The 27,194-nt window shown below is 42.0% G+C and overlaps 1 protein-coding gene and 2 non-coding genes across 3 annotated transcripts in view; all 3 read left to right on the top strand.

The window, feature by feature from the left end:
- The first annotated feature begins 2,818 nt into the window (after positions 1-2,818).
- The window catches only part of Zmpste24 (zinc metallopeptidase STE24), a 40,452-nt gene continuing 16,076 nt past the window's right edge, over positions 2,819-27,194 (top strand). The window contains exons 1-7 of the mRNA XM_021199940.2: positions 2,819-3,168; positions 5,205-5,351; positions 11,988-12,074; positions 16,201-16,317; positions 16,664-16,816; positions 18,459-18,600; positions 26,067-26,251. Coding sequence (XP_021055599.1) covers positions 3,046-3,168; positions 5,205-5,351; positions 11,988-12,074; positions 16,201-16,317; positions 16,664-16,816; positions 18,459-18,600; positions 26,067-26,251 — 954 coding nt within the window. The 5' untranslated portion in view covers positions 2,819-3,045. The remainder of the gene's footprint in view (positions 3,169-5,204; positions 5,352-11,987; positions 12,075-16,200; positions 16,318-16,663; positions 16,817-18,458; positions 18,601-26,066; positions 26,252-27,194) is intronic.
- On the top strand, positions 15,487-15,650 carry LOC115064379. Its single transcript, XR_003844197.1, has one exon. It is a non-coding gene; the product is annotated as a U1 spliceosomal RNA (small nuclear RNA).
- On the top strand, positions 24,751-24,875 carry LOC115064300. The gene has a single exon (XR_003844142.1). It is a non-coding gene; the product is annotated as a small nucleolar RNA SNORA18 (small nucleolar RNA).

Below are 27,194 nucleotides of genomic sequence, written 5' to 3'. Positions count from 1 at the left end.
AAGAGATAAGTCTCTTCTTCCTATTGGAGACCCTGACAGCCCCTCTTCTAAGAACACCCTTATCCAGGACACTAAGAGACTCCTGCAGAAGACAATGACCTACTTGTCTGACATAAGCCTTAATAGACGTAACCCTTTGAGGCCTTTGCTGGCAATAATTATGTGGACTACTAAGGGACCCTGTGGCAAAACGGCCCCCTCATCTGGCTGCACTAAGCTCAGATCTACATAAGGTAACCTTCCAATATGAAATCACCTTTAAACTTGCTCTTAAGAAAAGGGGCTTGGTGAGAATTTGTAATAAGGAATCTGATAAGATAATACTGCCCTTTTCTCTTAAGCACTCTCAGTCTTTATGGGCAGATTCCCTTAGTTTTCAAGAAATGATGACAGGCACTGTTGATAACCACCCATCCCCAGATAACCACCTGTTGGCTCTTCCCCATTTACCTATTGAAATAGAGCCCTATAGCCTACCCAATTCTAGCCCAATCCCTAAGGCCACTCTGGCCTTCTCCAATGGCAACAAACAAAGATACTGATTCTACTACAGAGGCCAGGTTTGAAGGATGTTACTCACATCCTTCGAAACCCTGGATCAGTCCAATGAGGAGAGTTATTGGGGTTTCTGAGGATCTTTGAACTCTGTCAGACTGAGCCTGACATATTTTTGGATAGCTAATATGCAATACAGGATGTTCGAACACTATCATTCTCCTACATAAAAGTTCAGAATAGTCTCATACACATCCTTATGAATCCCTACAAGGAACCCTTGAGCATAGGGCACACCCATGGTTCATTTCTTACATCAGATCCCACTCCAGGCTGCCAGGAATCTTGGCAGGGATATGACTGACTTAAGGATAATGGTTGTTGACCTGGGGCTCTTGGAACAGATGAGAGCATCACACAAACAATTTCACCTGTCCCCACAAAACTTACACAAGCTCTCGCCAGATTGTCCATGAAACAATAAAAACACCTTGCAAGATTTTGTGCCACCAGCGCCCCACTTGCACCATTGGGGCCATTCCATAGGGGAGGTGTCAAGCCAAGAGGGTTATTCCCCTGTGCTATTTGGCAGATGGACTGGACTCACTATCCCTCTTTTGGTAATCTTAGATATGTACATGTTACTGTAGATACTTGCTGCTTCTCTGTATATGCTGTGGCCTCAATGGGAGAAAAAGCTTCCCACACCATCAAGGCTATGGAATCTGCTATGTTGGTTATGGGTGTGCCTTGGGTTTTGAAGATGGATAATGACCCTCCCTATGCCTCTCAACAAATCAATGAGTTTGCTGTCTCATGGAAGATTAACCACACTTTTAGGATTCCCTATTACCCTCACAGCCAGGGGATAGTAGAAAGGTCCACTCAGACTCTAAAGGACTTGCTGACTCAGTTTACCTCCCCTGAGTCCAAACATGACCTTCCCCTGGCCCTAGCAGAGGCCTTTTTTCACTTAAACTTCCTCACCTTTGATGATCAGGGATTAAGCCCTGCCTATAAACATTGGGCTTAACCACCTAGGAATACCACTCTTCCATTGGTACAATGGAGAGAGCCCCCAACATCACAATGACAGTCACTCTTTGTTGACACAAGGGCTAGGCTATGCTTGTGTTTTTCCACAGGACTCTACAACACCATGATGGGTGCCAGTACAAAACATCCAACCAGCCATGGAAAAGGGGGACCTTCCCCTGAGACCTTCTACCTGAGGAGATGGCACTTGTTAGAGCTATGTCTCTACTTGCCTGTGATTCCTGTTTTCATGCCATTTGCCTTAAATCCAATCAAGTACAAAATATTTCCCAGGCCCGTGAACAAAACTCAAAGTTCAGCTGACAGTTCAATCAGGTACACCACTAATTTCGCTGAAAGCAAAAAATCCCCCAAAGAACATTTGGTTGCCAAAGAATTTGTGATCCTATATTGAAGTAATTCACTTTGTCAAGTGACTTCTACTGATTACTCGCATGCAAATAAATTTAGCCGCAGTTGAGAAATTGGAAGCCTTAATCTCAACATCTTTAGCATCACAATCTCACCATACTTTAAATTGGAGCTAAAGATTATCGATGTTTATACAAATTGACAACATTAGTTCATAGAAACTATTAACTAAATAACATTTACTTTTTGGTCAGAAAAATTCTGGCTTCACATTTCAAGTAAAGTCAATGTATTAACAGGGGCCATAGTGACCCCATTTCACTGTTGAATTCCAAGACAAAAAAGGGTACTGAGCTGTGATGGTGTGTGATGGTGTGTGGTGGTGGTGGTGTGTGTGTGTGTCTGAAACAAGGTCTTGCTAGGCTTAAAGGCAGTGGCTAACAAGCCTGCCTGTTTGAGGTTAGAAATGCAGTCCCAGGACTCACAGGTAAATGCCTCCTCTGACTTCACTTGGAGAGGATGAGATGAAATGTGTAAATGAAAATTCTAATCACTAGTGTCATTTTCATCTCTAATATTCCCAAAACCAGAACTTTCGAAGACAAGTCAAACAACCCCAAATGCCTCGTTTGGTTAGTTATCTTGGAGGTGCACAGCTAACCTTTGAACGTCACTAAATAGAAGGACAAGTTTTAGAGCCTCTCCCATCCTTCCCAGCTACTTCTAGGGGGAATATTTCTATGACCCGGTACCCAGCCCGGTTAAGCACCGCGCTCCATTGCCTTCTCTGGGTAACCCGCCAAAGCAAGGGAGAGGCGGCGACTACACAGACGCGCCCAGGAAGAAGGTCGGAACCTTTGAATTGGAGTCCTGCGCGCAGAATCCGGAGAGCTATTTCAGGTGCACCGCTGCTCAATCTTCAGGCGGAAGTGAGGAAGGTGGGGCGGGCGTCTTATTCTAGCAGAAATAAGTACGGGGGGGAAAGGGTGTCTTTGTGACACTGCTGGCAAAGCTGAGGGAATGGGCGTCTGAAGAAGCCCTCGGAAGGGACCCGTATCGTTGTGACACCGCTGGCACTCTCTGAGGGACGCGTGTCGGTGAGGCACCGGTGCACGCCGTAGGAGCAGGGGAGACTGGGTGACCATGGGGATGTGGGCATTGGTGGACGCTATGTGGGACTTCCCCGTGGAGAAGCGAATCTTCGGGGCGGTGCTGCTCTTTTCCTGGACGGTGTATCTTTGGGAGACCTTCCTAGCACAGCGGCAGGTGAGCATTGTCGTGCCCCCCCCCCCCNCCCCCGATCTCAGCCTCCGGACAGCCTTAGGCCAGCCTGAGCCTCTACCCAAGCCCCTTAATGTTTGCCTGGCTGTAGCACCAGCCTGTCCTCCGTAACCCCTGGTGAGCTTCCTAACTTTCCCTAATGGTGACTGCAGCTTTGAGGGGGTTTTTTGGAACGGCAGAAGTTGCTTGCAACGTTGTGATGGGACCCAAGCCTGTAAGCGTCTACTGAAAGGGAAGAGCTGCCCTACCGCCAAACTTGAGCCTGTCTATTGCCTGCTCTACAGCGTCTTAAGAATCCTTGGATTGACCAAGCCTCGTTGGTATAAGCTTTCTAAGTGGAGGTGCTAAATTTGTAGAATAATAACTTCCCATGGCATTGATGTTACCATGCTCAACCTCAAGATTAGGAAACCAATTTTCTGGTGATACTTTGCAAGTATGAAAAGACTCGCACGTCTTTTGAAAATCCTCATTAGAGCAAATGTTGTTAGAGGCCCCAATACGTGTGTGTGTGTGTGTGTGTGTGTGTGTGTGTTTAAAATATCTCTTTGGTTTTTTTTTGTTTAAAACGTTAAATAGTGCAGAAGAAAAGCTAACAGTTTTCCCTGGAGGTAGCCATAATTAACAGTTTAATTCGAAATGTGAACGTTTCAGTGAGATGGACTTTGTAATAACAAAACAAGTTATCTGCAACGTTATAATGGGTCCCAAGCCTGTTGGTGTCTCATGAAAGGAAAGGACAGCCCTGCCATCAAACTTGCGCAGGTCTATGCCTGCTCTACAGCGTCTAAGTTTGGACCACACTCGTCTGCCGTCCTTGAGAACCTTCCCCTTTAACGGATGGACCTATTTCTTGAGCACTACAGGCCTTTTTTTTCTGCAGTTTCTTCTAGTTTACACCGTATGTGAGTTTCTTTGCCAGGCAAGTGCTCTGCCACTGAGCTACATTTCCCAGCCCTTCGTGACTCTCTGGACTGCAACTGTGAATTTTAAAACTTTGTCAGTGTCAGGTTATGTCTACCTCAGTCTCTTCCTTTAGTATGTTCAACATGTTAAAAATTACTGTAGCTAGGTACTCAAAGCTTCATTAGTTCAGAATTGCATAAGTACCCTTGCTTGAAGCAAGCACATAACTTGTATTAAAACAGCAGGGTGAGATATTGAGTACTTATCTGACATAGTTTGTTAATAAACCGAGTTGCATCTTTTTTTTTTTTCCCAAGACAGTTTCTCTTTGTGTAGCCCTGGCTGTCCTGAAGCTCACTCTGTAGACCAGACTGGCCTTGAACTCACAAAGATCCATCTCCTTCTGCCTCCTGAGTGCCATGCACCAAGACCACCTGGCATTGTTGCATTGTTGTAGGGTTATAATCTAATGCCTTGAACTTTTTGTTGCTGTTGTTATTGTTAACATACAACAGGAAAAGTATTTATTGTAAAACTATTATAGAAGGTCTATTATACCTTTGGTATCTGTTCCCTGTGTTATGTCCTAGGGGCTGAAATTACCCTTTAGAATTTGATGTAATGAGAAAATTTGTTGTAAAGATTTGATGTTTCTGTCACTCCCTAATTCTTACTTAATTTGACCTCTAGAACCAAGTTTAATGATGATTCATTAATAAAGTATTAAATGTGTGTGTTAATGTGTGTTGTGAGCATACTTCTCTTTTTTCATGCATTATTTTCTATATTGCAAGACATACCTCATACTCAGAAAGAATGGTCTCCTCGTGATGTCACAATTTTGGTTCACACAGGCAAACTGTAAGTGTGTTGACAACCCAGGTGGCCATTCCACCTAGTCAGTTGGCCTTGGAATTGTTTTTGTCTGCTTAAAATTTCCTGTGTTAGTTGTTTCAGTGGTCAGGGTTCTTGACTAAATGCAAGGCGTACATGTATGTGACAAATTCTACAAGCTTACATGACAAATTAATGCTATAGACCATTTGGTGTTTGACCACAAATTACTACTATGTAATAAATACTCATTAAAGTGTGTTTTCTTCAAAATATTTCAGAGAAGGATATACAAAACAACGACTCACGTACCAGCAGAGTTAGAACAGATCATGGATTCGGACACATTTGAGAAATCTCGACTGTATCAACTGGATAAAAGTACCTTCAGCTTCTGGTCAGGACTCTACTCAGAGGTGGAAGGCACTGTGAGTCATTGATTTCTTGGAGACACAAATTTCAGATTGTTTTAAACTTGGTAATGCTTGGTCTGGCCTTTAACAGTGCAGTGTCAGTGGTCTCTAGCTGTCCTGACAGAGTCTAGCTTGGCTCCGGAGGAAGTATCAATGGTGTATGTACCAGCATTGCAGCTGGGCCTGCTTGGCTAAGTTCCTTCTACATTTCCACCCTTTTGTTTTCATTTTTGATAACCTAGTGGGAGTCGGAGTTCTTTGCTCTGGCCTTGTTGACCCCACCTCAGGGATCTTCAGTGTAGTGAACCTTGCCTGTCTTAGGTTGACCTGCCAAATAGGTTCTTACCCATCATTGACTACCAGCTCTCAAAGGACAGCCATCTTGGAGGGCATATCAGGGTGTAAGCAGGGAACCTAAACAGAGGCCTCTCCAATTTCTGTGAGCCATGCTCTAATCACCTCTCTGGTTAGCAGATTCCATAGCCTTGATGGTGTGGGAGACTTTTTCTCCCATTGAGGCCACAGCATATACAGAGAAGCAGCAAGTATCTACAGTAACATGTACATATCTAAGATTACCAAAAGAGGAATAGTGAGTCCAGTCCATCTGCCAAATAGCACTGGGGAATAACCTTCTTGGCTTGACACCTCCCCTGTGAAGGGGCCCCAATGGTGCAAGTGGGGCGCAGATGGCACAAGATCTTGTAAGATATTTTTGTTGTTTCATGGATAATCCGGCAAGAGCTTGTGTAAGTTTTGTGGGGACAGGTGAAATTGTTTGTGTAATATTCTCACCTGTTCCAAGAGCCCCTGATCAACAACCATTATCCTTAAGTCAGTCATATCCCTGCCCTTATCCAAGAATCTTGGCAGCCTGGAGTGGAATATGATGTGAGAAATGAACCATGGGTGTGCCCTATGCTCAAGGGCTCCTTGAAGGGATTTCATAAGGATGGGTTTGGGACAATTTTGATCTTTTATGTAGGAATCTTTGCCTGTCACTCAACAGGACATCATAGAGGCAGTCAGGGCCACTCTAGGGCTGCCCTGTCAAGGTCTCTGATGGTTACTCCCCATTTATGAAAGTCACCATGATGGGCTTCAGCAAACCAAATCTCAGGTTAGGCGTTAAGACCCTCCCAATCCAACTGTTTAAACAAGCATGTCTCGGATGGGTCCCAAATCGACCCTTCTCTCTACTGCCTCAGTAACCCTCGTGAGAAAGTCTGTAAAGGACTCGCCTGATTGTTGTACAAGGTTACAGAAGTAGGCAGAGAGACCTCTGGAAGTGCAGACCTCAAGGGCCTTTAAAGACAGATCGGCCACCTGATTGAAGTAGGCATGTTGGCAGATAGTAGCTTGGGTAACTGGGTTAATGTATGCCCTGTGACTGGTCAGCATGTTAAGCTTATATTAAAGATTTAAGCGTGCCTGACTCTTAGCCAGATCCTGATAGTCTGACCACCAGTTTAAGAACATGGCAGGCTCTAGGACCACTTTAAGACAATTATACCAGTCATAATAGGTTTGTAAGTGCATAGCCCACTGTTCAAAGTAGGGAGAGTCATACCCTGATTCATTGGCCACTCTTCTGACTAAAGCTAGGTCAGCCAGGGGTTCCAAGAGCCCCAAAATTGTCCCAAACCCATCCTTATGAAATCCCTTCAAGGAGCCCTTGAGCATAGGGCACACCCATGGTTCATTTCTCACATCATATTCCACTCCAGGCTGCCAAGAATCTTGGATAAGGGCAGGGATATGACTGACTTAAGGATAATGGTTGTTGATCAGGGGCTCTTGGAACAGGGCCAAGGTTGGCAGGATAAGCCTCTATTCAGGCCGTATGGGCCAAGTGAGGCAACTGTGCATCAGGCGGTTATGCAAGCCCAACCACAAGAGGCTGTAAGGGTTGGAGAGGCCTGGGGTGGTTATATCCATGGCACAAAGTTCACATCATGGATACTGGGGGATTGCGGGGGGGTGGGGGGGGGAACTTGCAGTCAGCTCCAGGCATTCAGATGCCTTTGAAAGATGAGGTAGTTTTGCCAGTGCCAGAGCAAGGGCCCTCTGCTCCTCTTCCTCTTTAGCCAAGGACTCTGATGTGGCCAAGAGGGCCAGAGGAGGTGCAGTTATGGATAAGTTCACACTTGCCTGCCTGTTGCTGACAGTATTTGTTGTGGGAGGTGATAACTTCCTCTTGGGAAAAAGATTTTAGACTAGTAATAATGGCAAGAAAGATTGGAACAAAAGAGCAGGGGTCGGGGGGACTATTCCCGAATTCACCTTTTTCAGGCCAGAAACAAAACCCTCATCCAGGAATCAGGTTCCCACGTGTTCTCAGGAGAGATCTATATGGCTCGAACTGCTGTCTCAGACCAGAAGGTTTCCAGATTTGAGGCCTTGACTTTCATGCCCTCTTTTTCATTGGCTCACTCCATTGCCTGATCCAGCATCAGTGGTTTCTAGCCATGCCAGCAGATTCTAAGTTGGCTTGGGGAGAATGTATCATCAGTTTATGCACCAGCATTACAGTTGGGCCTCTTGGCTAAACTTCTGCAAACAATAACTTATCCCTCAGTGATTAAGAACGTGTACTGCTCTTCCAGAATATCCAAGTTTTCTTCCCAGTTCCCACACTGGAAGGGATCATAGCTGCCCAAAACTCCAGTTGCAAGGATCCAGTGACCTCTTTTGGCCTCATAGACACTCGTGCTCACATGCACATACTCTCTCTCTCTCTCTCTCTCTCTCTCTCTCTCTCTCTCTCTCTCTTTCTCTCTCTCTCTCTCTCTCTTTCTCTGTGTGTGTGTGTCTGTCTATCTGTCTAAATCTTTGAAGTCATTATAAAAAAAAGAAAGGAGACACCAGACCTTTGTATGACTTGTGGCCCGGACTGAGTAGGCAGTCAATGAAGCACCTAACATAGCCTCAACATGTAACAAGCACCTCACCACCAGGTTTCTTTGGGCATTACTTCAACCTCTCTGTGTTCCAGTTACCTCCCTGCCATGTCTTCTTTTCAAGGCTCTAATGAGATAATATATGTCAGAGTACTGGAGTTGTGTCTGTTGTGTTATTGATTTTTTTCTTAGGACTCCCTGGAGTGTACTCAGTGACATTATCAACATGGGAAAGTTTATAGCTTATATACTTGTTTTTTACTCCCCAAAGTAAACTCAACAAGGTTTGGAACAGCAGTTTCCAAGTATGTTCATAAATTATTCAAAGGCATGTTTAAATACCCTCAATGTTTATTTAAAAGCTGGAATTTTAGTAGTGGCTTTTTTAGCCTTTTACCAAAAACAGTACAAGTCCTTAATTCTACAGCATTTGTTAGTATTGGGAGGAAGATAAAGGTAATGCAATCCCAAGTCACTTAGCTCAGCAGTGGTAGCATATTACAGGTAGTGGTGCCAGAGCATATCTTTTAGGAACAAAGTTTCTTATGGCCACAAAGTAGAAATGCTTGCTCCTAGAGTTCATAGTCAGCTTATTTGAGTAATCACCTGTGAGTGCTAGATTCACCTGCCGGCTGTTGTGTCCCAGCCCAGACTTTGTGCTGTGGCCAGAGAATTTGTACTCCTGACATAACCTCAGGTGCTGCTGTTCCTGATTCTGTTTAGAAGCCGTAGTTGAGACCTGTGCAAATCAGTGCAGCTGGTAAAACTCTAAATGATAGCTAGGTGTGGGGATGCATACCTGTAATCACAGCCCTGGGGAGACTGGTGGAGGGGGATCATTCTGAGTTCAAGATCAGCCAAGGCTACATAGTGAGTTCTAGGCCAATTTTGGCTGCATAAGACCCTGTTTAAAAAAACAAAACAAAAATGTAAAAGATGGGTAGTATAAAATGTGTGTGAAGTTGTAGAAAGATAAGAGCACATGTACTGTGGATGAAAGTATAATAAATGTATAATGTGGCTGGAAGTAGCTGGCAATGCCAAGTAAGGTTAGAGGTCACCATGGAAAGATCTTTACGGATAGAGTTTAGGCCAGATGTGGTAGTGCACACCTTTAATCCCAGAACTTGAGAGGCAGAAGCAGGTAGATCCCTGTGAGTTTGAGGCCAGCCTAGTCTACAAAGAAAGTTCTAGGACAGTGGATCTACATACTGAGACCCTGTCTCATAACAAAAAATGTCTCATAACAAAAAAGCAAGTTGTGAATGAGTATAGTTTGCTATCCTTTATATACAGACTTAAAAGTAGATCTCTGTATTTCATCAAACATATATGAAAATGGAAGGATATAAATCCATAAAATATGATTGTTCCTAAGCCCTTCAGACTGGATTGTAGATACAGCTTAGAGTTAGAGGTCCAAGGCCTTGTATTCAATCCCTAGCAAATATATATACATATAAAAACAATTAAACAAGGAGCCATGTTTAAATTCATAGCTATGAACTTCTAACCAAGGATTGATCTTGATCTTGTGTTCCTGACTTCCTGTTTGGAGAAAACTAGATTGTTTCTTGACAAAGTGATCTCTGCAGGTTCATTATTACTAGTACCTATTGCAGTCAGTGAAGTTCCTTTTTAAAGTGGTGCCAGTGATGAATCCAAGACTTCATACATGTGAGCACTCCACCAGTAAGCCACGTCCCCAGCACCAAAGTTGATTGACTGACTCTCCTTCCTTCCTTCCTTCCTTCCTTCCTTCCTTCCTTCCTTCCTTCCTTCCTTCCTTCCTTCCCTCCTTTCTTCCTTTCCTCCCTCCCTTCCTTCCTTCCTTCCTTCCTTCCTTCTTTTTTTTCCTTACAACTGGGGACTGAATTCAGGACCTCAAGCATGCTAAACAATCACTCCACTAAACTGTATGTCTAGCAGCCAGTTGCTGTTTCTCCAACACCGCAGAAAGGTCTCACTGTTTCTTGAGCTACCTTGAACTCACTGTGTAGCACAAGTGAGGCTCAATCTTGCCTCAATTTCCTGGGTAGGTGGGACTACAGGCTGCTAAACATACATTGTTTTCACGATTTGAGCTACTTCATGGTTTCTAATGTTCTTAGAATGTGACTTAGTGAATGTTTACGTATTTGCCCAAGACAAAGAGTGGTAAGGGCCTACTCCTGAAGCCCTGATTCCTGCCTTAGGATTGATTCATCTTTTCCTGACCACAGGAGGTCTGAGTCTCCTATTCTGTCCCACAGTCTGGTAAGTGGACATGATTCACCACTTCTTTAGCAATAGTAACAATATTTTAACCAGGCATGTTGTAAATACCATATTCCCAGCTGTGTAGAAGGCAGGATGATCATTTAGAACCATGAGTTCAATTACTGCCTGGGCAACATAATAAGATGATATCTCAAACAAGCAACTGCAAGCTAATACTTTTTCCTGACTGAAAAGGACACTTTCCTCTCATGGAAAAGATAGTTATAAAGCCATATTGCCTGGTTCGAATTCCATCTGTTGCTCATTACCTGTGGGATTTGGAACAAACCATTTAACCCTTGTAGGCTTAAGTGATTGATAAGTTTTCATTTTAGTATCTTGGCAAATGTTTTTACTTACTTTTTAAAGCAATTATGATTAACACATATGATTCTTATTTCTAGGGTTCACTGGTATTTTTGATGCATTGTAATAATAATGATAATATCAGGATAATTAGCATATTATCATAAAAATGAGGGGGGTAGTGTGTGTGTGTGTGTGTGTGTGTGTGTGTGCGCATGAGATACAAACATTAAAACCCTCTCTTCTACCTGTTTTCAAATTCAACTATACAAAGACCAGAGTCTGTTCTCTCTGACTTTGTACTCCTTAATAATTCCTCCTCATTACTGGTTTTAAGTTTTAATTGGCACATAATATTTATGCACATTTATGGAGTACATTGTAATTTAGAAAATGTATACCATGTATGACAATCAGACCAGGGTAATTAGAATTTATATTTCCTTAAACATTTTTATGCCAGAAACCTTTAGGCCTGTGGTTTTCTTGAAATACTTCATAAATTGTAGGCTAAAGTACTGATTTATTACAGATGCCTGAATTAAACCCTACTGATGGACTATTTGGATATCCATTATTTAACGTATTTCTAGATTGATTTCTCCTATCCTCTTCCAGTCTCTAGTGACTACTATTTTCCCCTAAAAGAATGATTTTTAAATCTTTTTAAAGATTAATTAATTTGTTGTTGTTGGTGGTGGTGGTGGTAGTGTGTGTGTGTGTGTGTGTGTGTGTATGAGATGGTAGAGACATGGTGTGCCTCAGTGTGCGTGTGGAGGTCAGAACCACTTTTGGAAGTAAGGTCTCTCCTTCATCTTTACACTGGTCCCAGGAAAGGCTTATATGGCAAGTGCCTTTACCCACTCAACCCTCTGTCCCTATATTGATTTTTTTTTTTTTTCAACTTCCACAAGTGAGACTCCTGGGTTTGCCTTTTAAACAGGTGTTTTGGAATATAATTTACATACTATACACTTTACCCATATACACTGTTTAGGCAAAAATATCTTAGTGGTCTAAACTTAGCGTCTCAGTGGTTTGTATTCTTCTAAATAAATATTTTATTCTAAATGAGTCATGCCCCCTTTTTTTCCTGTAATTTATTTATTTTTCTTTATAATGCATTCTTTCATATGATAGTTGCTAAGATTGTTTGAATGTGACCACAATCTGCTTTGTTTTACAGTTTATTCTTCTCTTTGGAGGAATTCCTTACCTCTGGAGACTTTCTGGGCGGTTCTGTAGCTCTGCTGCCTTTGGACCAGAATACGAGGTATGTGATTCCTTCACCTGGATTGTTCAGTCTTTATTTTGCTTGGTAAGCTTTACACTGAAGTTGCCTTTTTGGCTCCTATCATTGGTAGACTTGCCTCTTGGACTCTGCACTGCTTGTCTGTGCATGGATTAGCATAAACCATAATATGTTTGGTTACTCTTCTATTGCCGTGACAAAACACTATGACCAAAGCAGCTTGTAAAAGAAAGCATTTAATTTGGAGCTCACCATTTCAAAGTCCATGACCATCATGTTGGGGAACATGGAAGCAGGCAGGCATGATTCTGGGGTGTAGCTGAGAGCTCACCTCTTATTCATGAACAAGAGGAAGTGACACACCTTCTCCAACAAGTTCACAGCTCCAAATCTCACCAAACAGTTCCACAAACGGTACCGACATTTAAATATGTGAGCCTATGAGTGCCATATCGTTCAACTACTACAGTTAGTTACTATAACTCCAGAATTCTAGTGACTTCACAGTTTATTTCCCAATCACATAATTGCTAATTTGAGTATTTTAGTTAGCAGGTGACTTTGTTTCATGTGCTGAGTCAGGGAGTAAGGTGGGATTTTTTTGTTTTTCTTTTTTAAAATGTGTTCATCATCCAGTGACACTGGGAAGATCATGCCCTCTTTTTAATTTCTGTAATGCTAAGGTTATGATATCTTGTGTTCACATTACATGGTGAAGCAGTCATTTGATCTTATTCACATGGAAGAGAGCTGGGAAATGTAGTCTTGATTACACAGCTGCTTGTTAGGAACAACCCTATGCAATGGTAGGAACCCCTATTTTGTAGAACTTAGCAGATACTTTTGCGGCATGCACATTAAACAGGCACTTTAAATTAAGACAGAAAGTCTATCTTCTGGGCAAAGTGTTAAACGAATTCTCCATCTGTAACAAGTGCTGCAACCTGACTTCCTGACTTCCTCCTGGAAGCTGCCAAGTCATTTTACCTCCTTCCTGATTCTTTATTGGAAATCATGGACCTCCTCTGTGGGTGGGTTGCCCTTGGCTTTAACTGTGCTCATCTTGTACCCCTTTCTAAAGCAGCAAGACATGTGTGTCTGTCTCTGTGTGTGTACGTGTGTGTGTGTGTGTGTGTGTGTGTGTGTGTGTCTAGAGGACAACTTGTAGGAGTTCCTCCTTCCACCATATGGGCTCTAGGGCTTAAACTCAGCTAGTTAGGCCTGGTGGCAGTGTCTTTACCATCTAAGTCATCTTGCAGGCTCAGAGCGGTTATACTTTGTTGGATGAGTAAATACAACTTCTACATGTGCCAGGAAGAAACACTCACATCTTCCACTGAGTAAGACAGTGCACCCCATGTGCACATGTGTGTATGGACGTCCACTGGGCCATAGGCAGTTAATGGCTGCTCTCCCTTCCAGCCCTGACAAAAACAAAAGTGACTTTCTCTCTCTCAGCACCCATCAGCTGCCATTAGCTCCTGAACTGGGAGTGAGTCTTTGTTTTATTAGGATATTTTATGTAATGTTCTGAGGTGTGAGTTTTGCACTTAATAATGACTTAGGGTTGTTTTCCTGTTGGTTTATTTAGCTAGGCCTTTGTTCTTTGATGGCTGCTGATATTGGAGTCCTCACTTTGTGTAGTTCTGATATATACATATGTAAGTTACCACAGTGTGTTTTTAACACCAGCCCTCAACACTGGCCCAGTTTTCAGTTACCAGAGTGTGTTATGTGAATAGTTAAACTGCAGACTTCCCTGTTAGCTGGTCAGTATACAGATCATGATATAAGTGGTAATCAGGAGCAGTCATGTCAGTATTTTCATCAAGCTACATAATTGGTTACTGTATATGTTATTCAAAGTGTGATGCCTCATTCTCTTCCAGTGTTTATAAAAAGAAGTGGTTGATCTGGGTCCAGTGGTGCACATTTCTGGTCTGTTACATGGAAGACTAAGGCTGGAAACTCGCTTAGCCTAGGCATTCAAGACAGTACTGGACAACAGTGATGAGAGAGACAGACAGACAGACAGACAGACAGACAGACAGACACAGAGAGACACAGATCTAGACTGAAGGGAGCTAAGATGATTGGAAGGCAGAGTTGGCTGACAAGAGTGAAAGTACAGCAAAGAAGTGAAAATGATGACAGAAAGTGAGGCTCAGGCACTTGGGAGGCAGAGGCAGGCGGATTTCTGAGTTCGAGGCCAGCCTGGTCTACAAAGTGAGTTCCAGGATAGCCAGGGCTATACAGAGAAACCCTGTCTCGAAAAACCAAAAAAAAAAAGAAAGAAAGTGAGGCTCAGATCTAACCTAATAAACTACACCACAGATCCAATGCTGGCTGTGGAGTGCCAGGGCTGTTCCTGGCAGCCACTAGAGATACACAGCAGGTATGTATGACTGCAACTTGATCATCTCAAGTGAAGGCCATGGATGTGATGAAAAGATGGAGCTATCCCAGAACTAGTGATACTAGACAGCCCACCGGACCTTTGGGGATATTTCACATTGAAGTTCAAAGGATAAAACATGAAAAGCTGATCTAACTTCTCTCTCCAGAGAGGGCTGTCCATGCAATAAGATGCATGAGAGGAGCTGAACATTGTTTAAATTCCCTTCAAATAATTGCAAAAAGAGAATAAAAAAGAGAGAGATTAGTCCTGAATGTTCCTCAGTATTTTATTTTTTTAATGATTTATTAGGTTTGCCTGCATATGTGTTTGTGTGAGAGTATCATATCCCCTGAAACTTGAATTGCAGACAATTGTGGGCTGCCATGTGGATACTGGGAATTGAACCCAGAACCTCTGGAAGAGCAAGCAGCCAGTGCTCTTAACCACCGAGTCATCTCTCCAACCCCTGTCCCGTGTTTAAAATAACAAGGTGTTAAATTAGTTTTGTTATTTCCTTTTACTTCCCTACACATTAAAAGCTGATTAGTAATTTTGGGTACTGACCAAAATTTTTAAAGATCAAGACAACCACATTTTTTTTAGATTATTTAAGTTATTTTTACAATGCCAGGTACTAAGAATTGTACTGGAGAATTGTGGCTGGAGAATTATGAGTTCTAGGCTAGTCTCTCTGGTCCTTAGACAGAGGCCTTGTCCTCCACCCACTCAGCCCCTGCAAAAAAAAAAAAAAAAAAAAAATGGGACCCAGGTTTCCAGCACCCACATAATAGCAAACAACTGAAACTCCAGTTCCAGGGGATCCAGCACCCTTTCCTAGCCTCTTCAGACACTGACAACACACAGTACACATACATGTGTGTGTTGGTACATACGTAGGCATATATACATGCAGGCAAATCATCCATGCCAGACAGATCTGTAAATTAGAGGCCACAGCAGTTTGTGAATTTGGTCTATACAGCAAGTTCCAAGGCAGCCAGGGCTACATAGTGAGACCTGCTCAAAACACTAAAGTTACATACCTGGCAGGGGAGATACCATGATCACGAAGGTGGTTTTCCCAGGCCGAGGCTTATCCATTGCACTCAGGATGTGCTGATCCCTGTGATTTCCTCAAATTCGGGACCCTCAACTGCATAATTTGTGGTAGCGGTGAACTGTGTTCACACTCTCCCCTGAAAGGAAAAAGGAGAGAGAGTTCAAGGCTAGCCTAGTCTACAAAATGATTTCCAGGATAGCCAAGGCTACACATAGAAACCCTGCCTTGATAAAGTAAACAAACAAAAATGTTTAAATGTCATTTCTCTTCCCCCATTTCAGTGGCCTCGAAGTTGCACCAGCTCATTAAATGTTTCTTGAATTCAGCACATCCCTTTATTCCCAACACCGAGAAGGCAAAGGCAAGCTCTCACCATGTAGCTCTGGTCTTCATAGAGACCCTGCCTCAACAATACACAAGAAACCCAAGAATGAGTCTTCCTTGAATCCATCTAACATATGTTGCTTTCTCTGTTGTCCAAATCCTACCAACCATTTGTCCCTATGACTTAAAGTAGCTTTCAAGTCACGCCTCCTCTTCTAAGTAAACATTTTCCAAGGACAGGCTGCTGCAACCTGTCCCCACAGGCTCGAGTGCATCGCTTGGGGCAGAACAAGCATTCAGTGTGTACTTGCTGGTTTGTGCTTCAGCTCACTTAATGGTTTCCTTCCTTTCTTGTTTGTGCTTAGATCATTCAGTCATTGGTGTTCCTGCTGTTGGCCACACTCTTCAGTGCACTGACTGGCTTGCCCTGGAGTCTGTACAATACTTTTGTAATAGAAGAAAAGCACGGCTTCAATCACCAGGTATGACAGGGAACACCAGGGTGTTTAGTATGAAGGTTTTCTGTGCTTCAGTCCCATGCTGGCAGGAATTTAGATATAGTCTGCTATGTTACAGCATGAATCCACTGAGGACAAAGAAGCCATGGATACGGTAAAGACCTTAGTCTAAGGTCCTGATAGAAACCCTTGCTGCTTGCCATCTAATAGTAGTTACATTCTGTTCTAAACTATGAAATGCAAGACTTCTGCTTATTGTCCTAGGCTGCCTACCTTATGTTCTTTAAGTTTAAGTGTTTTAAAAGCACTTAAAGATGCTTTTAAAAGAAAAGTGTTGCTCAGTTAATAGTGGTAATATTTTCTTTTTCAGACTTTGGAGTTTTTTATGAAAGATGCAATCAAAAAATTTATTGTGACTCAATGTATTTTATTGCCTGTGTCTGCCCTTTTGCTTTACATTATTAAAATTGGAGGTGACTACTTTTTTATATATGCCTGGCTGTTCACATTAGTTGTTTCTCTGGTAAGTAAATTCTTTATTTCCTTTCTTGTTCGTTTTATTCATTTGAGACTTTCATATATTAATACTACATGTACATTCTTTTCTCCCTCTCTCTCCTCCAATTCTTCCCATGTTCTCCCACTCCCTCTCAAATTCATGGCCTCTTATTCTCTAATTATTTCATTTTCTTTTGCAAAAGTTCCTTGGCATTACTGGGATTTAGTTTTCACCACTGTATAAGTGCTTCCTAAGAGAAGGTTTCCTTCCGTGTAACCAGCTGCCCATATACATTTTCCTCTCAGTTCCTGCTTTGGAATACAAAGGAAAACGGACTGACCACCTTGGATTTTCTTCTCTTTGTCCTGACTCTTTTTGTTTTTTGTTTTTTTTTTCTTTTTTGTTTTGTTATATCCTGACTCTTAATGTTTGCCAGAAGCTAGTTGCTAGTCACTTTCAGTGATCTGGCTGCTTGGCAACTGAGACTGTACTTCTAAGTTTAGCCAAAATGGATGGCTTTTTTTATTGATGTATCCTCTCCACCTCCCAGTGCCTAAAAGGCCTTAATGTTTTGAATTAGTGGATTTACGAGAGACAAGAAATGAAATCATAGAGCTAAGGATGTAGCTCAGTTTGTAGAGTGCTTGTCTAGCATGCACAAGGCCCTAGCTCAGTCCCTAGTACTTCATAACACAGGTGTGAAAACAGGGGGATCAGAAGTTCAAAACCATCCTCAGCTGTATATGGAGGGCAGTCAGGATTAGAGACCCTGTCTTTTAAAAAGCATATGCTTTCTTCACCCAGCTTTCTCCCACCCTCCCTTCTTGTTCCCTTTTTCTGTATCCCTTTCCTCCTTTCATTGTTTTTGTTTTTGTTCTTTTTAAAAGAAGCATCCTGCTCTTCAGTTCAGGCTAGCCCCAAAGCTGCTATGTTGGTCTAGGCTGGCCTCAGATTCATGGCAGTCCTCTTGCCTCAGCCTGCTGAGCGCTGATACTGGTATTCACCACCATGCTTCTTTTCTCTGCCCCTTCTCTGTTTCCACTTTCTCCTTTACCCACTCTCCATGCTTCCTTTCCCCTTCCTCTTCCCTTCCTCCCTCCCTCCCTCTCTCCTCTCACCTGCATTTTCCTTCCTTACATCCTTTTCCTTCTCTGTTTCTCATATTCTAAACTGCTTCATCACAGACAATCATACAGGCAAGGGGAATGTTCACAGACCCTAGAAAATACCATCTGTCAGTCCTTCAGCTCCATTGGTGATGAGGGTTATCTCCACCTGAATTGTGTGGTGGGTGTTGCTTTATCTCTCACTGGTGGGATCGAGACCAGAAAATGAGCTGCTTGTTTTTAAGTACCTGTAATATGGCAATGACAGAGAAAATACTCTAGAAGTGCCATTTCAACCAGCATGAGCAAGTGTGTGTTATAATTGGCTTACAGTGCCAGAAATCCCCAAGAAAGGCTGCTGATTAGGCCCAGAGTTCTTAGTCACTGTTAGTAGCATTATCTTCTAAAATTCAGTTGACTTGCATACTGTGTTATCACAGTGCTGTTTTGATTTAATTTACTAAATAGATAATGTCCCAGGTGTTTGTTGGATGAACATAATTATATCATATAATTAAGTTGTTATTAATGAACAGTTTTTCCTGTTACTTATTTTTCAGGTTCTTGTCACCATTTATGCTGACTATATTGCCCCTCTGTTTGATAAATTCACACCTCTACCAGAGGGAAAGCTTAAGCAGGAAATTGAAGTGATGGCAAAGAGTATTGACTTCCCTTTGACTAAGGTGTATGTTGTCGAAGGTAAGGAGGTGAGGAGAGTGGTCTGAGTACTCTAGTCTTAAATCAGTAGGTCTTTATTGTTTATGTTTGTTACTTAAAAAATAGGATCGGATTTTACGGTTGGCTTTTTAAGATTTACAGAATCTGCACAGGAGAGATGACTCAGCAGTTAAGATTCATGGGTGTTCTTCCAGAGGAGCCAAGTTGGATTTACAACATCCACATAGTGGCTCACAATTGCCTGTAATGTAAAATTTTAGAAATGAAATAAAAATAAAGAAAAAAAAGATTTATAGGAACTTAATGCATTTCTTCATATAGAAACTGGTGGCCTTCATTGGGAAGAGAGGCCCCTTGGTCTTGTAAACTTTATATGACCCAGCACAGGGGAAGGCCAGGGCCAAGTAGTGGGAGTGGGTGGGTAGGGGAACAGGGGNGGGGGGGGGGTATAGAGAACTTTCGGGATAGCATTTGAAAGGTAAATAAAGAAAATAATAATAAATTTAAAAAAAGGGATAGAAAGCTACTTAACATATGATCAACTTGGAATAATAAATTAGTTAATTCTAAATTTATGCATATAAATAACATCATATAATTATAATGTAGCATAATCTCATACATCTTCTAGCAGAAAACTCTAATGGCTTGTTTTAAGTTCACAATAATCAATTACCTTACTATAAAAAAAAAAAGAAAAAAAAAGAAAACAACCTTGCTTGCTTACACTTTGTTAATTTATAACAAGTTGCCTGGTTATGGATGTACATGGGTTTTGGGGAATAATTCGTTTTCTTTACCTGTACTACATAGTTATTTCTTGTAAAGGTATTGGATAACACACTGTTTTTCCATAATCATTTTCATAATCATTTACTAGAAGAAAACTAAAATGCAATCACATTGTAATTGTATACTGCTTGAAAGGTTTTGTTGGGATATGTAAGCTACAGAAGAAAGAATGTCTGGCTAGGGACTGGAGGAATGGCTTAACCTCAGAGGTTGGTTAAGCACACTAGCTGTTCTTCCAGAGGTCCTGAGTTCAATTCCCAGCAATCACATGGTAGCTCACAACCATCTGTAATGGGATCTGATGCCCTCTACTGGCCTGCAGACATACATGCAGACAGAACTCTGTATACATAATAAATAAATCTTTTTAAAAAAAAAAAAAGAGAGAGAGAGAGAGAGAGAGAGAGAGAGAGAGAGAGAGAAACTGGTGGCCCGATGCCAGATCCAGTTTTTGTCTGCAACTCTGTTTGATTAACCATATAGTACTGTTCTTAATCTTTGGTCAAAGCCTTTTTACTATCTCATCCTGTACTGTATAGTAGACCAAAACTCACCCTATTGTCTGCCTGGCTCCTTTGGGTAATTGAATTGGACTCTTGAATGATTAGCTATATAGCACTAGTTTAAAGGCTGTAAAACAAAACAAGTGTTCCTGGCTTTGTTTCCCCTAGCAGAACATCAGTGTCCCAGGGGAACTCTAATCTGTGGTACCATCAGACACCTCACATTATTAAACTGTTTTTCTGTTTGCCTTGGGGAGTTAAGCCACCTGTTAGTTTTCATAAGACTGATTAAGTTTCACAGAAGGCTGTCAAATTAAGAGGATGTGTCAGGATTTCAGTTTAAAATAAATATAAAAGATTCGTCTCAGCAGCTTACTAGCTATGGGATCTTAAATGAATCACTTCTTCCCTCTACCTTTCAACATTGCTTCCTCTGAAGGTAGTTCTCTGTAAAAAGCAAGCTATTCACTGTTCAGAGCTATGTGGCCTACAGTATTCTTCAGAGGTTCAGTTCTATATGGCAGAAGCAGCCACAGACAGGGCATAAGCATGTGAACCTGGCTGTGTTCTAGTAAGACTACATGCAAACAAGCAGCACCTTGCATTTGATTTGAAGCCATAGTTTGCTGGTGCCTACTACAAACTAAACTGTTACCAATGAGAAGCAATTGCAAAGTGAAAGAACAAAGATGGCTGTCACTAGAATGAGCAGCTGCAGAAGTACATCAGTCTGACAAGTCTTACATCATCTGTAAGTCAGGGTAAAGAGTTTGATTTCGTTGATGTTTGAGACAGTCACAAGTAGCCAAAGCCGACCTCAGAATTACTCTACAATTGAGGTTGACCGTGAACTCTTGACCTTATTCCCTCTGCTTCTGCTTCCCTCGTGCTGGAATTACAGGTGTGAGCCACCACACACAGCCAGGAGACTGTCCAGGGCTTCCAAATAGAGAATGCATTATAGGGCAAGGCAAGAACAGAAGCACTGGGAGCAGCGAGGAGGCTATTTGGGCAGTCTAGACTAGATGGGGTCGGGTTGTGGTTGTGGTTGTTTTTTGTTTTGTTTTGTTTTGTTTTGAGACAGGGTTTCTCTGTATAACCCTGGCTGTCCTGGAAATCACTTTGTAGACCAGGCTGGCCTCGAACTCAGAAATCCGCCTGCCTCTGCCTCCCAAGTGCGGCTGTTGTTTTCTTTTGTTATGTTTTAGACTTGCGCAAAGTTGATGAAGAGAAACAAAGAACGTTGCTGTCATTTGCTGATTTACATACAGGGAAATGAGGAGAGACATTAAGGATAACTAACAGCCTGTGAACAGTCATAAATGGCAGCTTGTTGAAAGGGAATAGAGTTTGAAGAAGAGTAGATTCATAAGGAACTAAGAGTTCATGTCTGTGTTAGTAGTGAAATAGCTTTAAACACCATCTTAGTCATAGCTCTGCAAGAGCTAGCGATTTAAGCAAAGGAATTTCTTATTGATAACCACATCTCCAGAAAGCTGTTTGCCAACCTTAAGAAATGGACTTTTAGATGGGTGGTTATGGGCGCAGACTCAATAGAGTGGAGCCAGTATAGATGGGGAGGTTATGTTGTTGCCACTGCAGAATCCTCTATTCAAGGCTAATATCACTTAATCTCATTGACAAGCGGCTTGCCTTCCATGAGGACCTAAGTTTAATCTCCAGAATCCATATAAAAATGCCTTGTGTAGTGGCAGTCAATGGTATTCCCTGCACTGGGGAGGTAGAGGCCAGAGGATCCTTGGAGCACACTGGCCAGCCAGTCTAGCCTATGCCAATAAGAGACTTTATCTCAAAGGAAGTGGATGGCATTTTGAGGATAACACCTGAAATTGTTCCATGGCCTTCACATGTGTCGGGGTCCAGCCTCGACACAGGATCGGAGTTCTCAACTGGAAGCAGGGATATCTGGAAGGTACATAATAAACAGACACAGACTACTTTTCAACAAACCGACAGGCAATTTTTCAAGGCTTAAAGTTACTCTCTCCTCTCCTCTCTCCTCTCTCCTCTCTCCTCTCTCCTCTCTCCTCTCTCTCTCAGAACTTGAGGCTGCACACATTCTGCATTCTCTCTCTTTTTTTTTTTTAATTATTATTTATTTATTTATTTATTATATGTAAGTACACTGTAGCTGTCTTCAGACACTCCAGAAGAGGGCGTCAGATCTTGTTACGAATGGTTATGAGCCACCATGTGGTTGCTAGGATTTGAACTCTGGACCTTCGGAAGAGCAGTCGGGTGCTCTTACCCACTGAGCCATCTCACCAGCCCCACTCTGCATTCTCTTGTGCACTCTGCTTTTATCCTGTATGTTTTTCTTTCCTTGAACTCCCACACTCCTACACACCTCTGTGTGTTCCCCTTTCACTCACACACACACACACACTCTTCACACACATCTCTCACACACACCACATGTACTCTCCTTTCACTCACACTCTCCATACACTCTCCACATTCTCTTCACTCACTCTTCACATTCACCTCATGAACACCTCACTCTCACCTCACTTGCACTCCACTTGTACTTCGCGTGCTCTTTACATACTCTCTCACCTTTTTCTTGCCCCAGTCTTTTATTGATACTCTTGGAGTAGCAGGTAGAAAAAAAAAAAAGGAGATTATATAATTATTGCCAAATCAAATTCAAAAGAATAACCTCATCCCACAAAGAATCAAGAATTACAATTGTTCCCCAAAGTGTCAGACTTTCCCTATTCCCAGGCCCGAAACTTATCATTATTTAAACTTTAACTTTTGACTTACTATACTTCAGAATTCAGAGCTCCGAGGTCAGCTACTTGCATTTTCCTGTGAAGTTCTAATGATAAATGACATGGGCAGAGCTGCCAGGCAGGGCCAGAAATAAACAAGTTAACCCTTAACTCAGTAGTTCTGCTCATTAGCTTTCTGCTTCTGTTCATTGTACACAATGACTCTCCTCAGTCCCAGTGTTTTGACTTAGTTTTACTAGTGTATAATTTTATACATTCTATACTTTCTTATCCAGGAACCACTCTCAAATGTTGTATAAAACTTATTTTATAACTTTAATAGTTTTTTTTTCCTTCCTCGGGGTCCCAGTGTTGGCTCTATTTCATTTTTTAATAATTTCTTCAAACTTTTTTTGCAAGTCAAACATTAATCTGAAACTACCATTGTACAGTTATTGCATTGTTTCCAAGATGAGAACACACAGCGTACAGCTGGGCCATTAGGACTGTGCTGTGCTTGTCCCTGTGCCCTGACTTGTAATTGTTTAAGGATCGTTGCATCAAGGAACATCTAGTTTCACAGAGTTCACCAAAGCAGTAGGAGAAAGAAGTAGGAAAGTCAGATATAATAGACTAATTATGCACACCCAGGCCAACTGAAAAGCAGTCATGTACAAACGAAATCTATACAGCCATTGTCCAGGGCTAAGGTTAGGAGAAATGGGAACAACTGTTTTTTTACAAAGAGTTGCCAAAGGCTACTGAGATGTCCCCATCCAGGCCTACTGCAGGCACTCGCTTATTTTAGATGGTGGGGTCCCTGCAGGGATGTGTCTCCTGCTTCTCAGGATCCCAGATGCCATCCTTTTTTACAAGGAGCAGCCATGGGCTTCTGAGATGTTTCCATTCCAGCCTGCTACAGGCAGTCCCTGTCACAGTATGCTGTCCCCAGCACACATGTACACATATACATGTGTGCACATATGTGTACCTACACACACAAACATCTAAATACATTTTTTAGAAAGTAGTGGAGGCTGGAGAGATGGTTCAGTAGTTAAGAGCATTTGTTGCTCTTTCAGAGGACCCAAATTCAATTCCCAGCATCAGTGCGGTGACTAACAACTAGAACTCTAGTACTGGGGGAGTCTCTCACCCTCTTCTGGCCTTGTAGGCACCAGACACACACATGGTGCACACCCATACATATAAATAAATCTAAAAATAAATAAGTATTTTGTTTGTTTTGGGGGGAAGTGTTTGGCTTGTGTTGTTTTTAGTAAAACCCTAGCTAGCATCTCTGTCACTGGCAGTTGCAGAGTGAATTCTTGACTGCTTTGCTTCTTTGTGTGACTCTGACTATTCAGAATTCTCAGGGCTACATCTCACCCACTAAGCTGGTGCATGAGGCTGGTTGGCAGGAGTTCCTGAGGAAGGAAATACCTGGCTTTTAAGTTTCCCAAATGAGAAGTAGTCTCATGAGATCTTCACTGGGTGAAATTCTCTGAGCTCTGAAAGGAGATTCAGTAATAGGCAGGAGAAGAGACATAAAGATATAAGCATCTAGGGGCTTGAAGAGGAGGCTCAGCGGTTAAGGACATTTGCTGCTCTACCAGAGGCCCAGAGTTGGGTTCCCAGCACTCACACTGGCTGGCTCACAACCACTCTGGCCCCCAGGGGATTCTATGCCCTCTTATACATGTGTGTATACACTCATACACATTCATAAAAACTTTTAACTCTATTAAACAACAAATAATGGATGGAGGGTGGTCCAGTGAATAGAGGCACTTCCACCACATCTGAGGACTGCGCTGAACACTAGAACTCACATGGTAGGAAGAGAGAACCAATTCCTGCAGGTTGTCCTCTGATCTCCACATGAGCCAAGGTGCATGCATATATACACACAAAAATAAATAATCTAGCCTGGGGAGTTGAATCAGCAGTTAAGAGTGCTTGCCTTGAAACCATGAGGAGTAAGTTTTGGTCTGAGCACCTCCCTAGTGGGTAGGAAGTTCCACAAATACCTGTATCTGCAGTTCCAAGGGCTCTGATACCTTCATCTGGTCTCTAATTTCTCCTCCCACCCCCACCCCTACACAAATTAAAAATTTAAATTCCTTATAGAATGCAAAGAAGTTGAGGTCTATCCCAGGGCTTCTCCTATAGCTACATATTGTTGGAAACCCCTCATACAGTCACTGGTTTTGCATTAAACACAGAACTACTTCTCAGGTCTGTGGGAAGGGACTACAAGATGGCTAACAAAACATATGAAAGCCCCTAATCGACATTCTGAGTGGCAGCTTACAAATGGGTATGAACTGGGCTTGTTCATGTTCATAGCGCTGGCTACATTGAGAAGCAGGCAGATCCATTTAACCTAAAAGCGACCCTGAAGGAAATTGCTTAAAGTGAGATTCCAGAGATCTTCGATGAGGATTTTGAAGCTTTGTCCATATGCTCACAGTTCAGGTACAGGCAGGAGAAGTCCGAGCAGACCAAGGTTTGTCTTAAGTTTAGGAGGAACTAAGGTGGCCTTGTTGGGTGAAAGAAGGAGTCACAACTTGTAAGTTCTTCTCTTTTAAAAGACTTATGGGTTGTTTTATTTTTTAGATTTATTTATTTTCATTTTATGTATATGAATGTTTTGTTCAAATGGATGTCTACTACATGTGTGCTTAATGCTCTCTCGGAGGTCAGAAGAGGGTGTTGGATCCCTGGATCCGTTGGAACTAAAGTTATCATTGGTTGAGTCACCATGTGGCTGCTGGTAATTGACCCGTTCTCATACTGTACAATGAAGAACATTTGGAAATTGGAGAAATGCATAAAATAGAAAGTAATATCTATCACAGTTCAGGAACTCTCAGCTTCTCTTGAAAGTTTAGGTATGTCGTCTCCAGTCTTAACAGAGCATTTCTGACAACATGTGTCTTCTTTTTTACAAAGAAAGCTAAGAACAGAGACAAACACTTCTTTTTTACAAAGAAAGCTAAGAACAGAGACAAACAAAGTCCATACTTCTGGGTCCCCATGAACGACATTTCCTTACTTTGATATTTTTTTCTCAGACTTGGGTTTATGCCTTTCTGTCGATATGCACATCTTTTAATAATATGATAACCTTATATATGTGTGGTATTTTGTATTCTTCACTATACTTTGGTGAGATTTTCTCTTGCTAAATTCCACTAAATATAATTTTTTTTTCTGGCTGCTTAAAATTCTATTCCATAGCTTTGCTGCAGTTTAATCATTTCACACTGTTGGGTACTTTGGCTTATTTTACTATTGCTACATACCAGGGAGCATAAGTGGAGCAGGGTGGCAGCCACCCCACTGCTACTAGTGAATTATATTAATACAGTCTTTCAGTGTTAATGCCCTTCCCACTAGTTCCAAAGGACCCCTGGTGTTTTAACTGTTCCCTGCTTTGGACTGTCTTCCATAGGATCTAAGCGCTCCTCCCACAGCAATGCTTACTTTTATGGCTTCTTCAAGAACAAGAGAATAGTTTTGTTTGACACTCTACTAGAAGAGTACTCTGTACCAAACAAAGACAACCAGGAGGAGTCTGGCATGGAACCCCGCAATGAAGGCGAAGGGGACAGTGAAGAAGTAAAAGCTAAAGTGAAAGTGAGTTCTTTCTTCCTCAGAGCCTTTGACTTATAATAATAATACCAGTGTCCATGTGTGTGGGCCTCACAGAGACCAAGTACAAATACCACAACTTTTAAGGTGCTGCTGTTTTTGAGAAATGTCTACCATTCCCACATGCTAAGCCACCAAGCTTTCGTAAGATGTACATATTAAAACCGAAAGATTTTATTTTTTAAAATATTATGTAATAGCTTTTTCTGTGTGTGCGTGTGTGTGTGTGTGTGTGTGTGTGTGTGTGTGTGTGTACACTATGGTAAAAATGGAAATCAGAAGGACAACTTGTAGTTGATTTTCTCTACATTGTCAGTCCTGAGGATTATACTCAGCTAGTCAAGATTGGTGACAGTTGTAGAGTATCCACCAGGGAAGACTACTCAGACACAGCTTTAAGCCAATAAAAGTCTTTGTAGCAGCTGGCAACTACTCAGTGTAATCACCATAGCCCCAATGTAGCCTTTCTTAGGGTGAACTTTTAAGCACAAAAACCATACCTGAGTTGACATGCTTTAGTTAACAAGAACAGTTAGTGAGAAGTGAAGCTACAGAAGCACAAAAGCAAGGTTAGTACATTTAGAGACTTCCCACAACTGTGGACTTTGATGGATTGGGCCTTTGTTTTCATTTTTTGGCAAGTGGTGCTGTCTATGTACTAAGTTTTATGGAGTCAGTTGTGTTCAGGTCTGGGGCCCTGTTATCCCTGTCCTTTACCCAATGATCCATCTCATTGGTCCATATTCCTTTTATGTTTATGACTAAAGAATTTCTGCAGACAAAATAAGGAGATAAACATTTAGGTTTTTTGTAACTGAGACATACCAGTTAATGCTTTCCTGGCTTTACTTTGGCAGTGGACAGAGTTGAGACCTGGTCCTGTCATTTAGTCAGTGAGGATCCTTGGGTACATTATGTAATTGAATCG

The sequence above is a fragment of the Mus pahari genome, chromosome 6 (genome assembly GCF_900095145.1).
Source record: "Mus pahari chromosome 6, PAHARI_EIJ_v1.1, whole genome shotgun sequence".
Classification (NCBI taxonomy): Eukaryota; Metazoa; Chordata; class Mammalia; order Rodentia; family Muridae; genus Mus; species Mus pahari.
The sequence above is the reverse complement of the archived record's forward strand: the minus strand, read 5'-3'. Positions and strand labels throughout refer to the sequence as shown.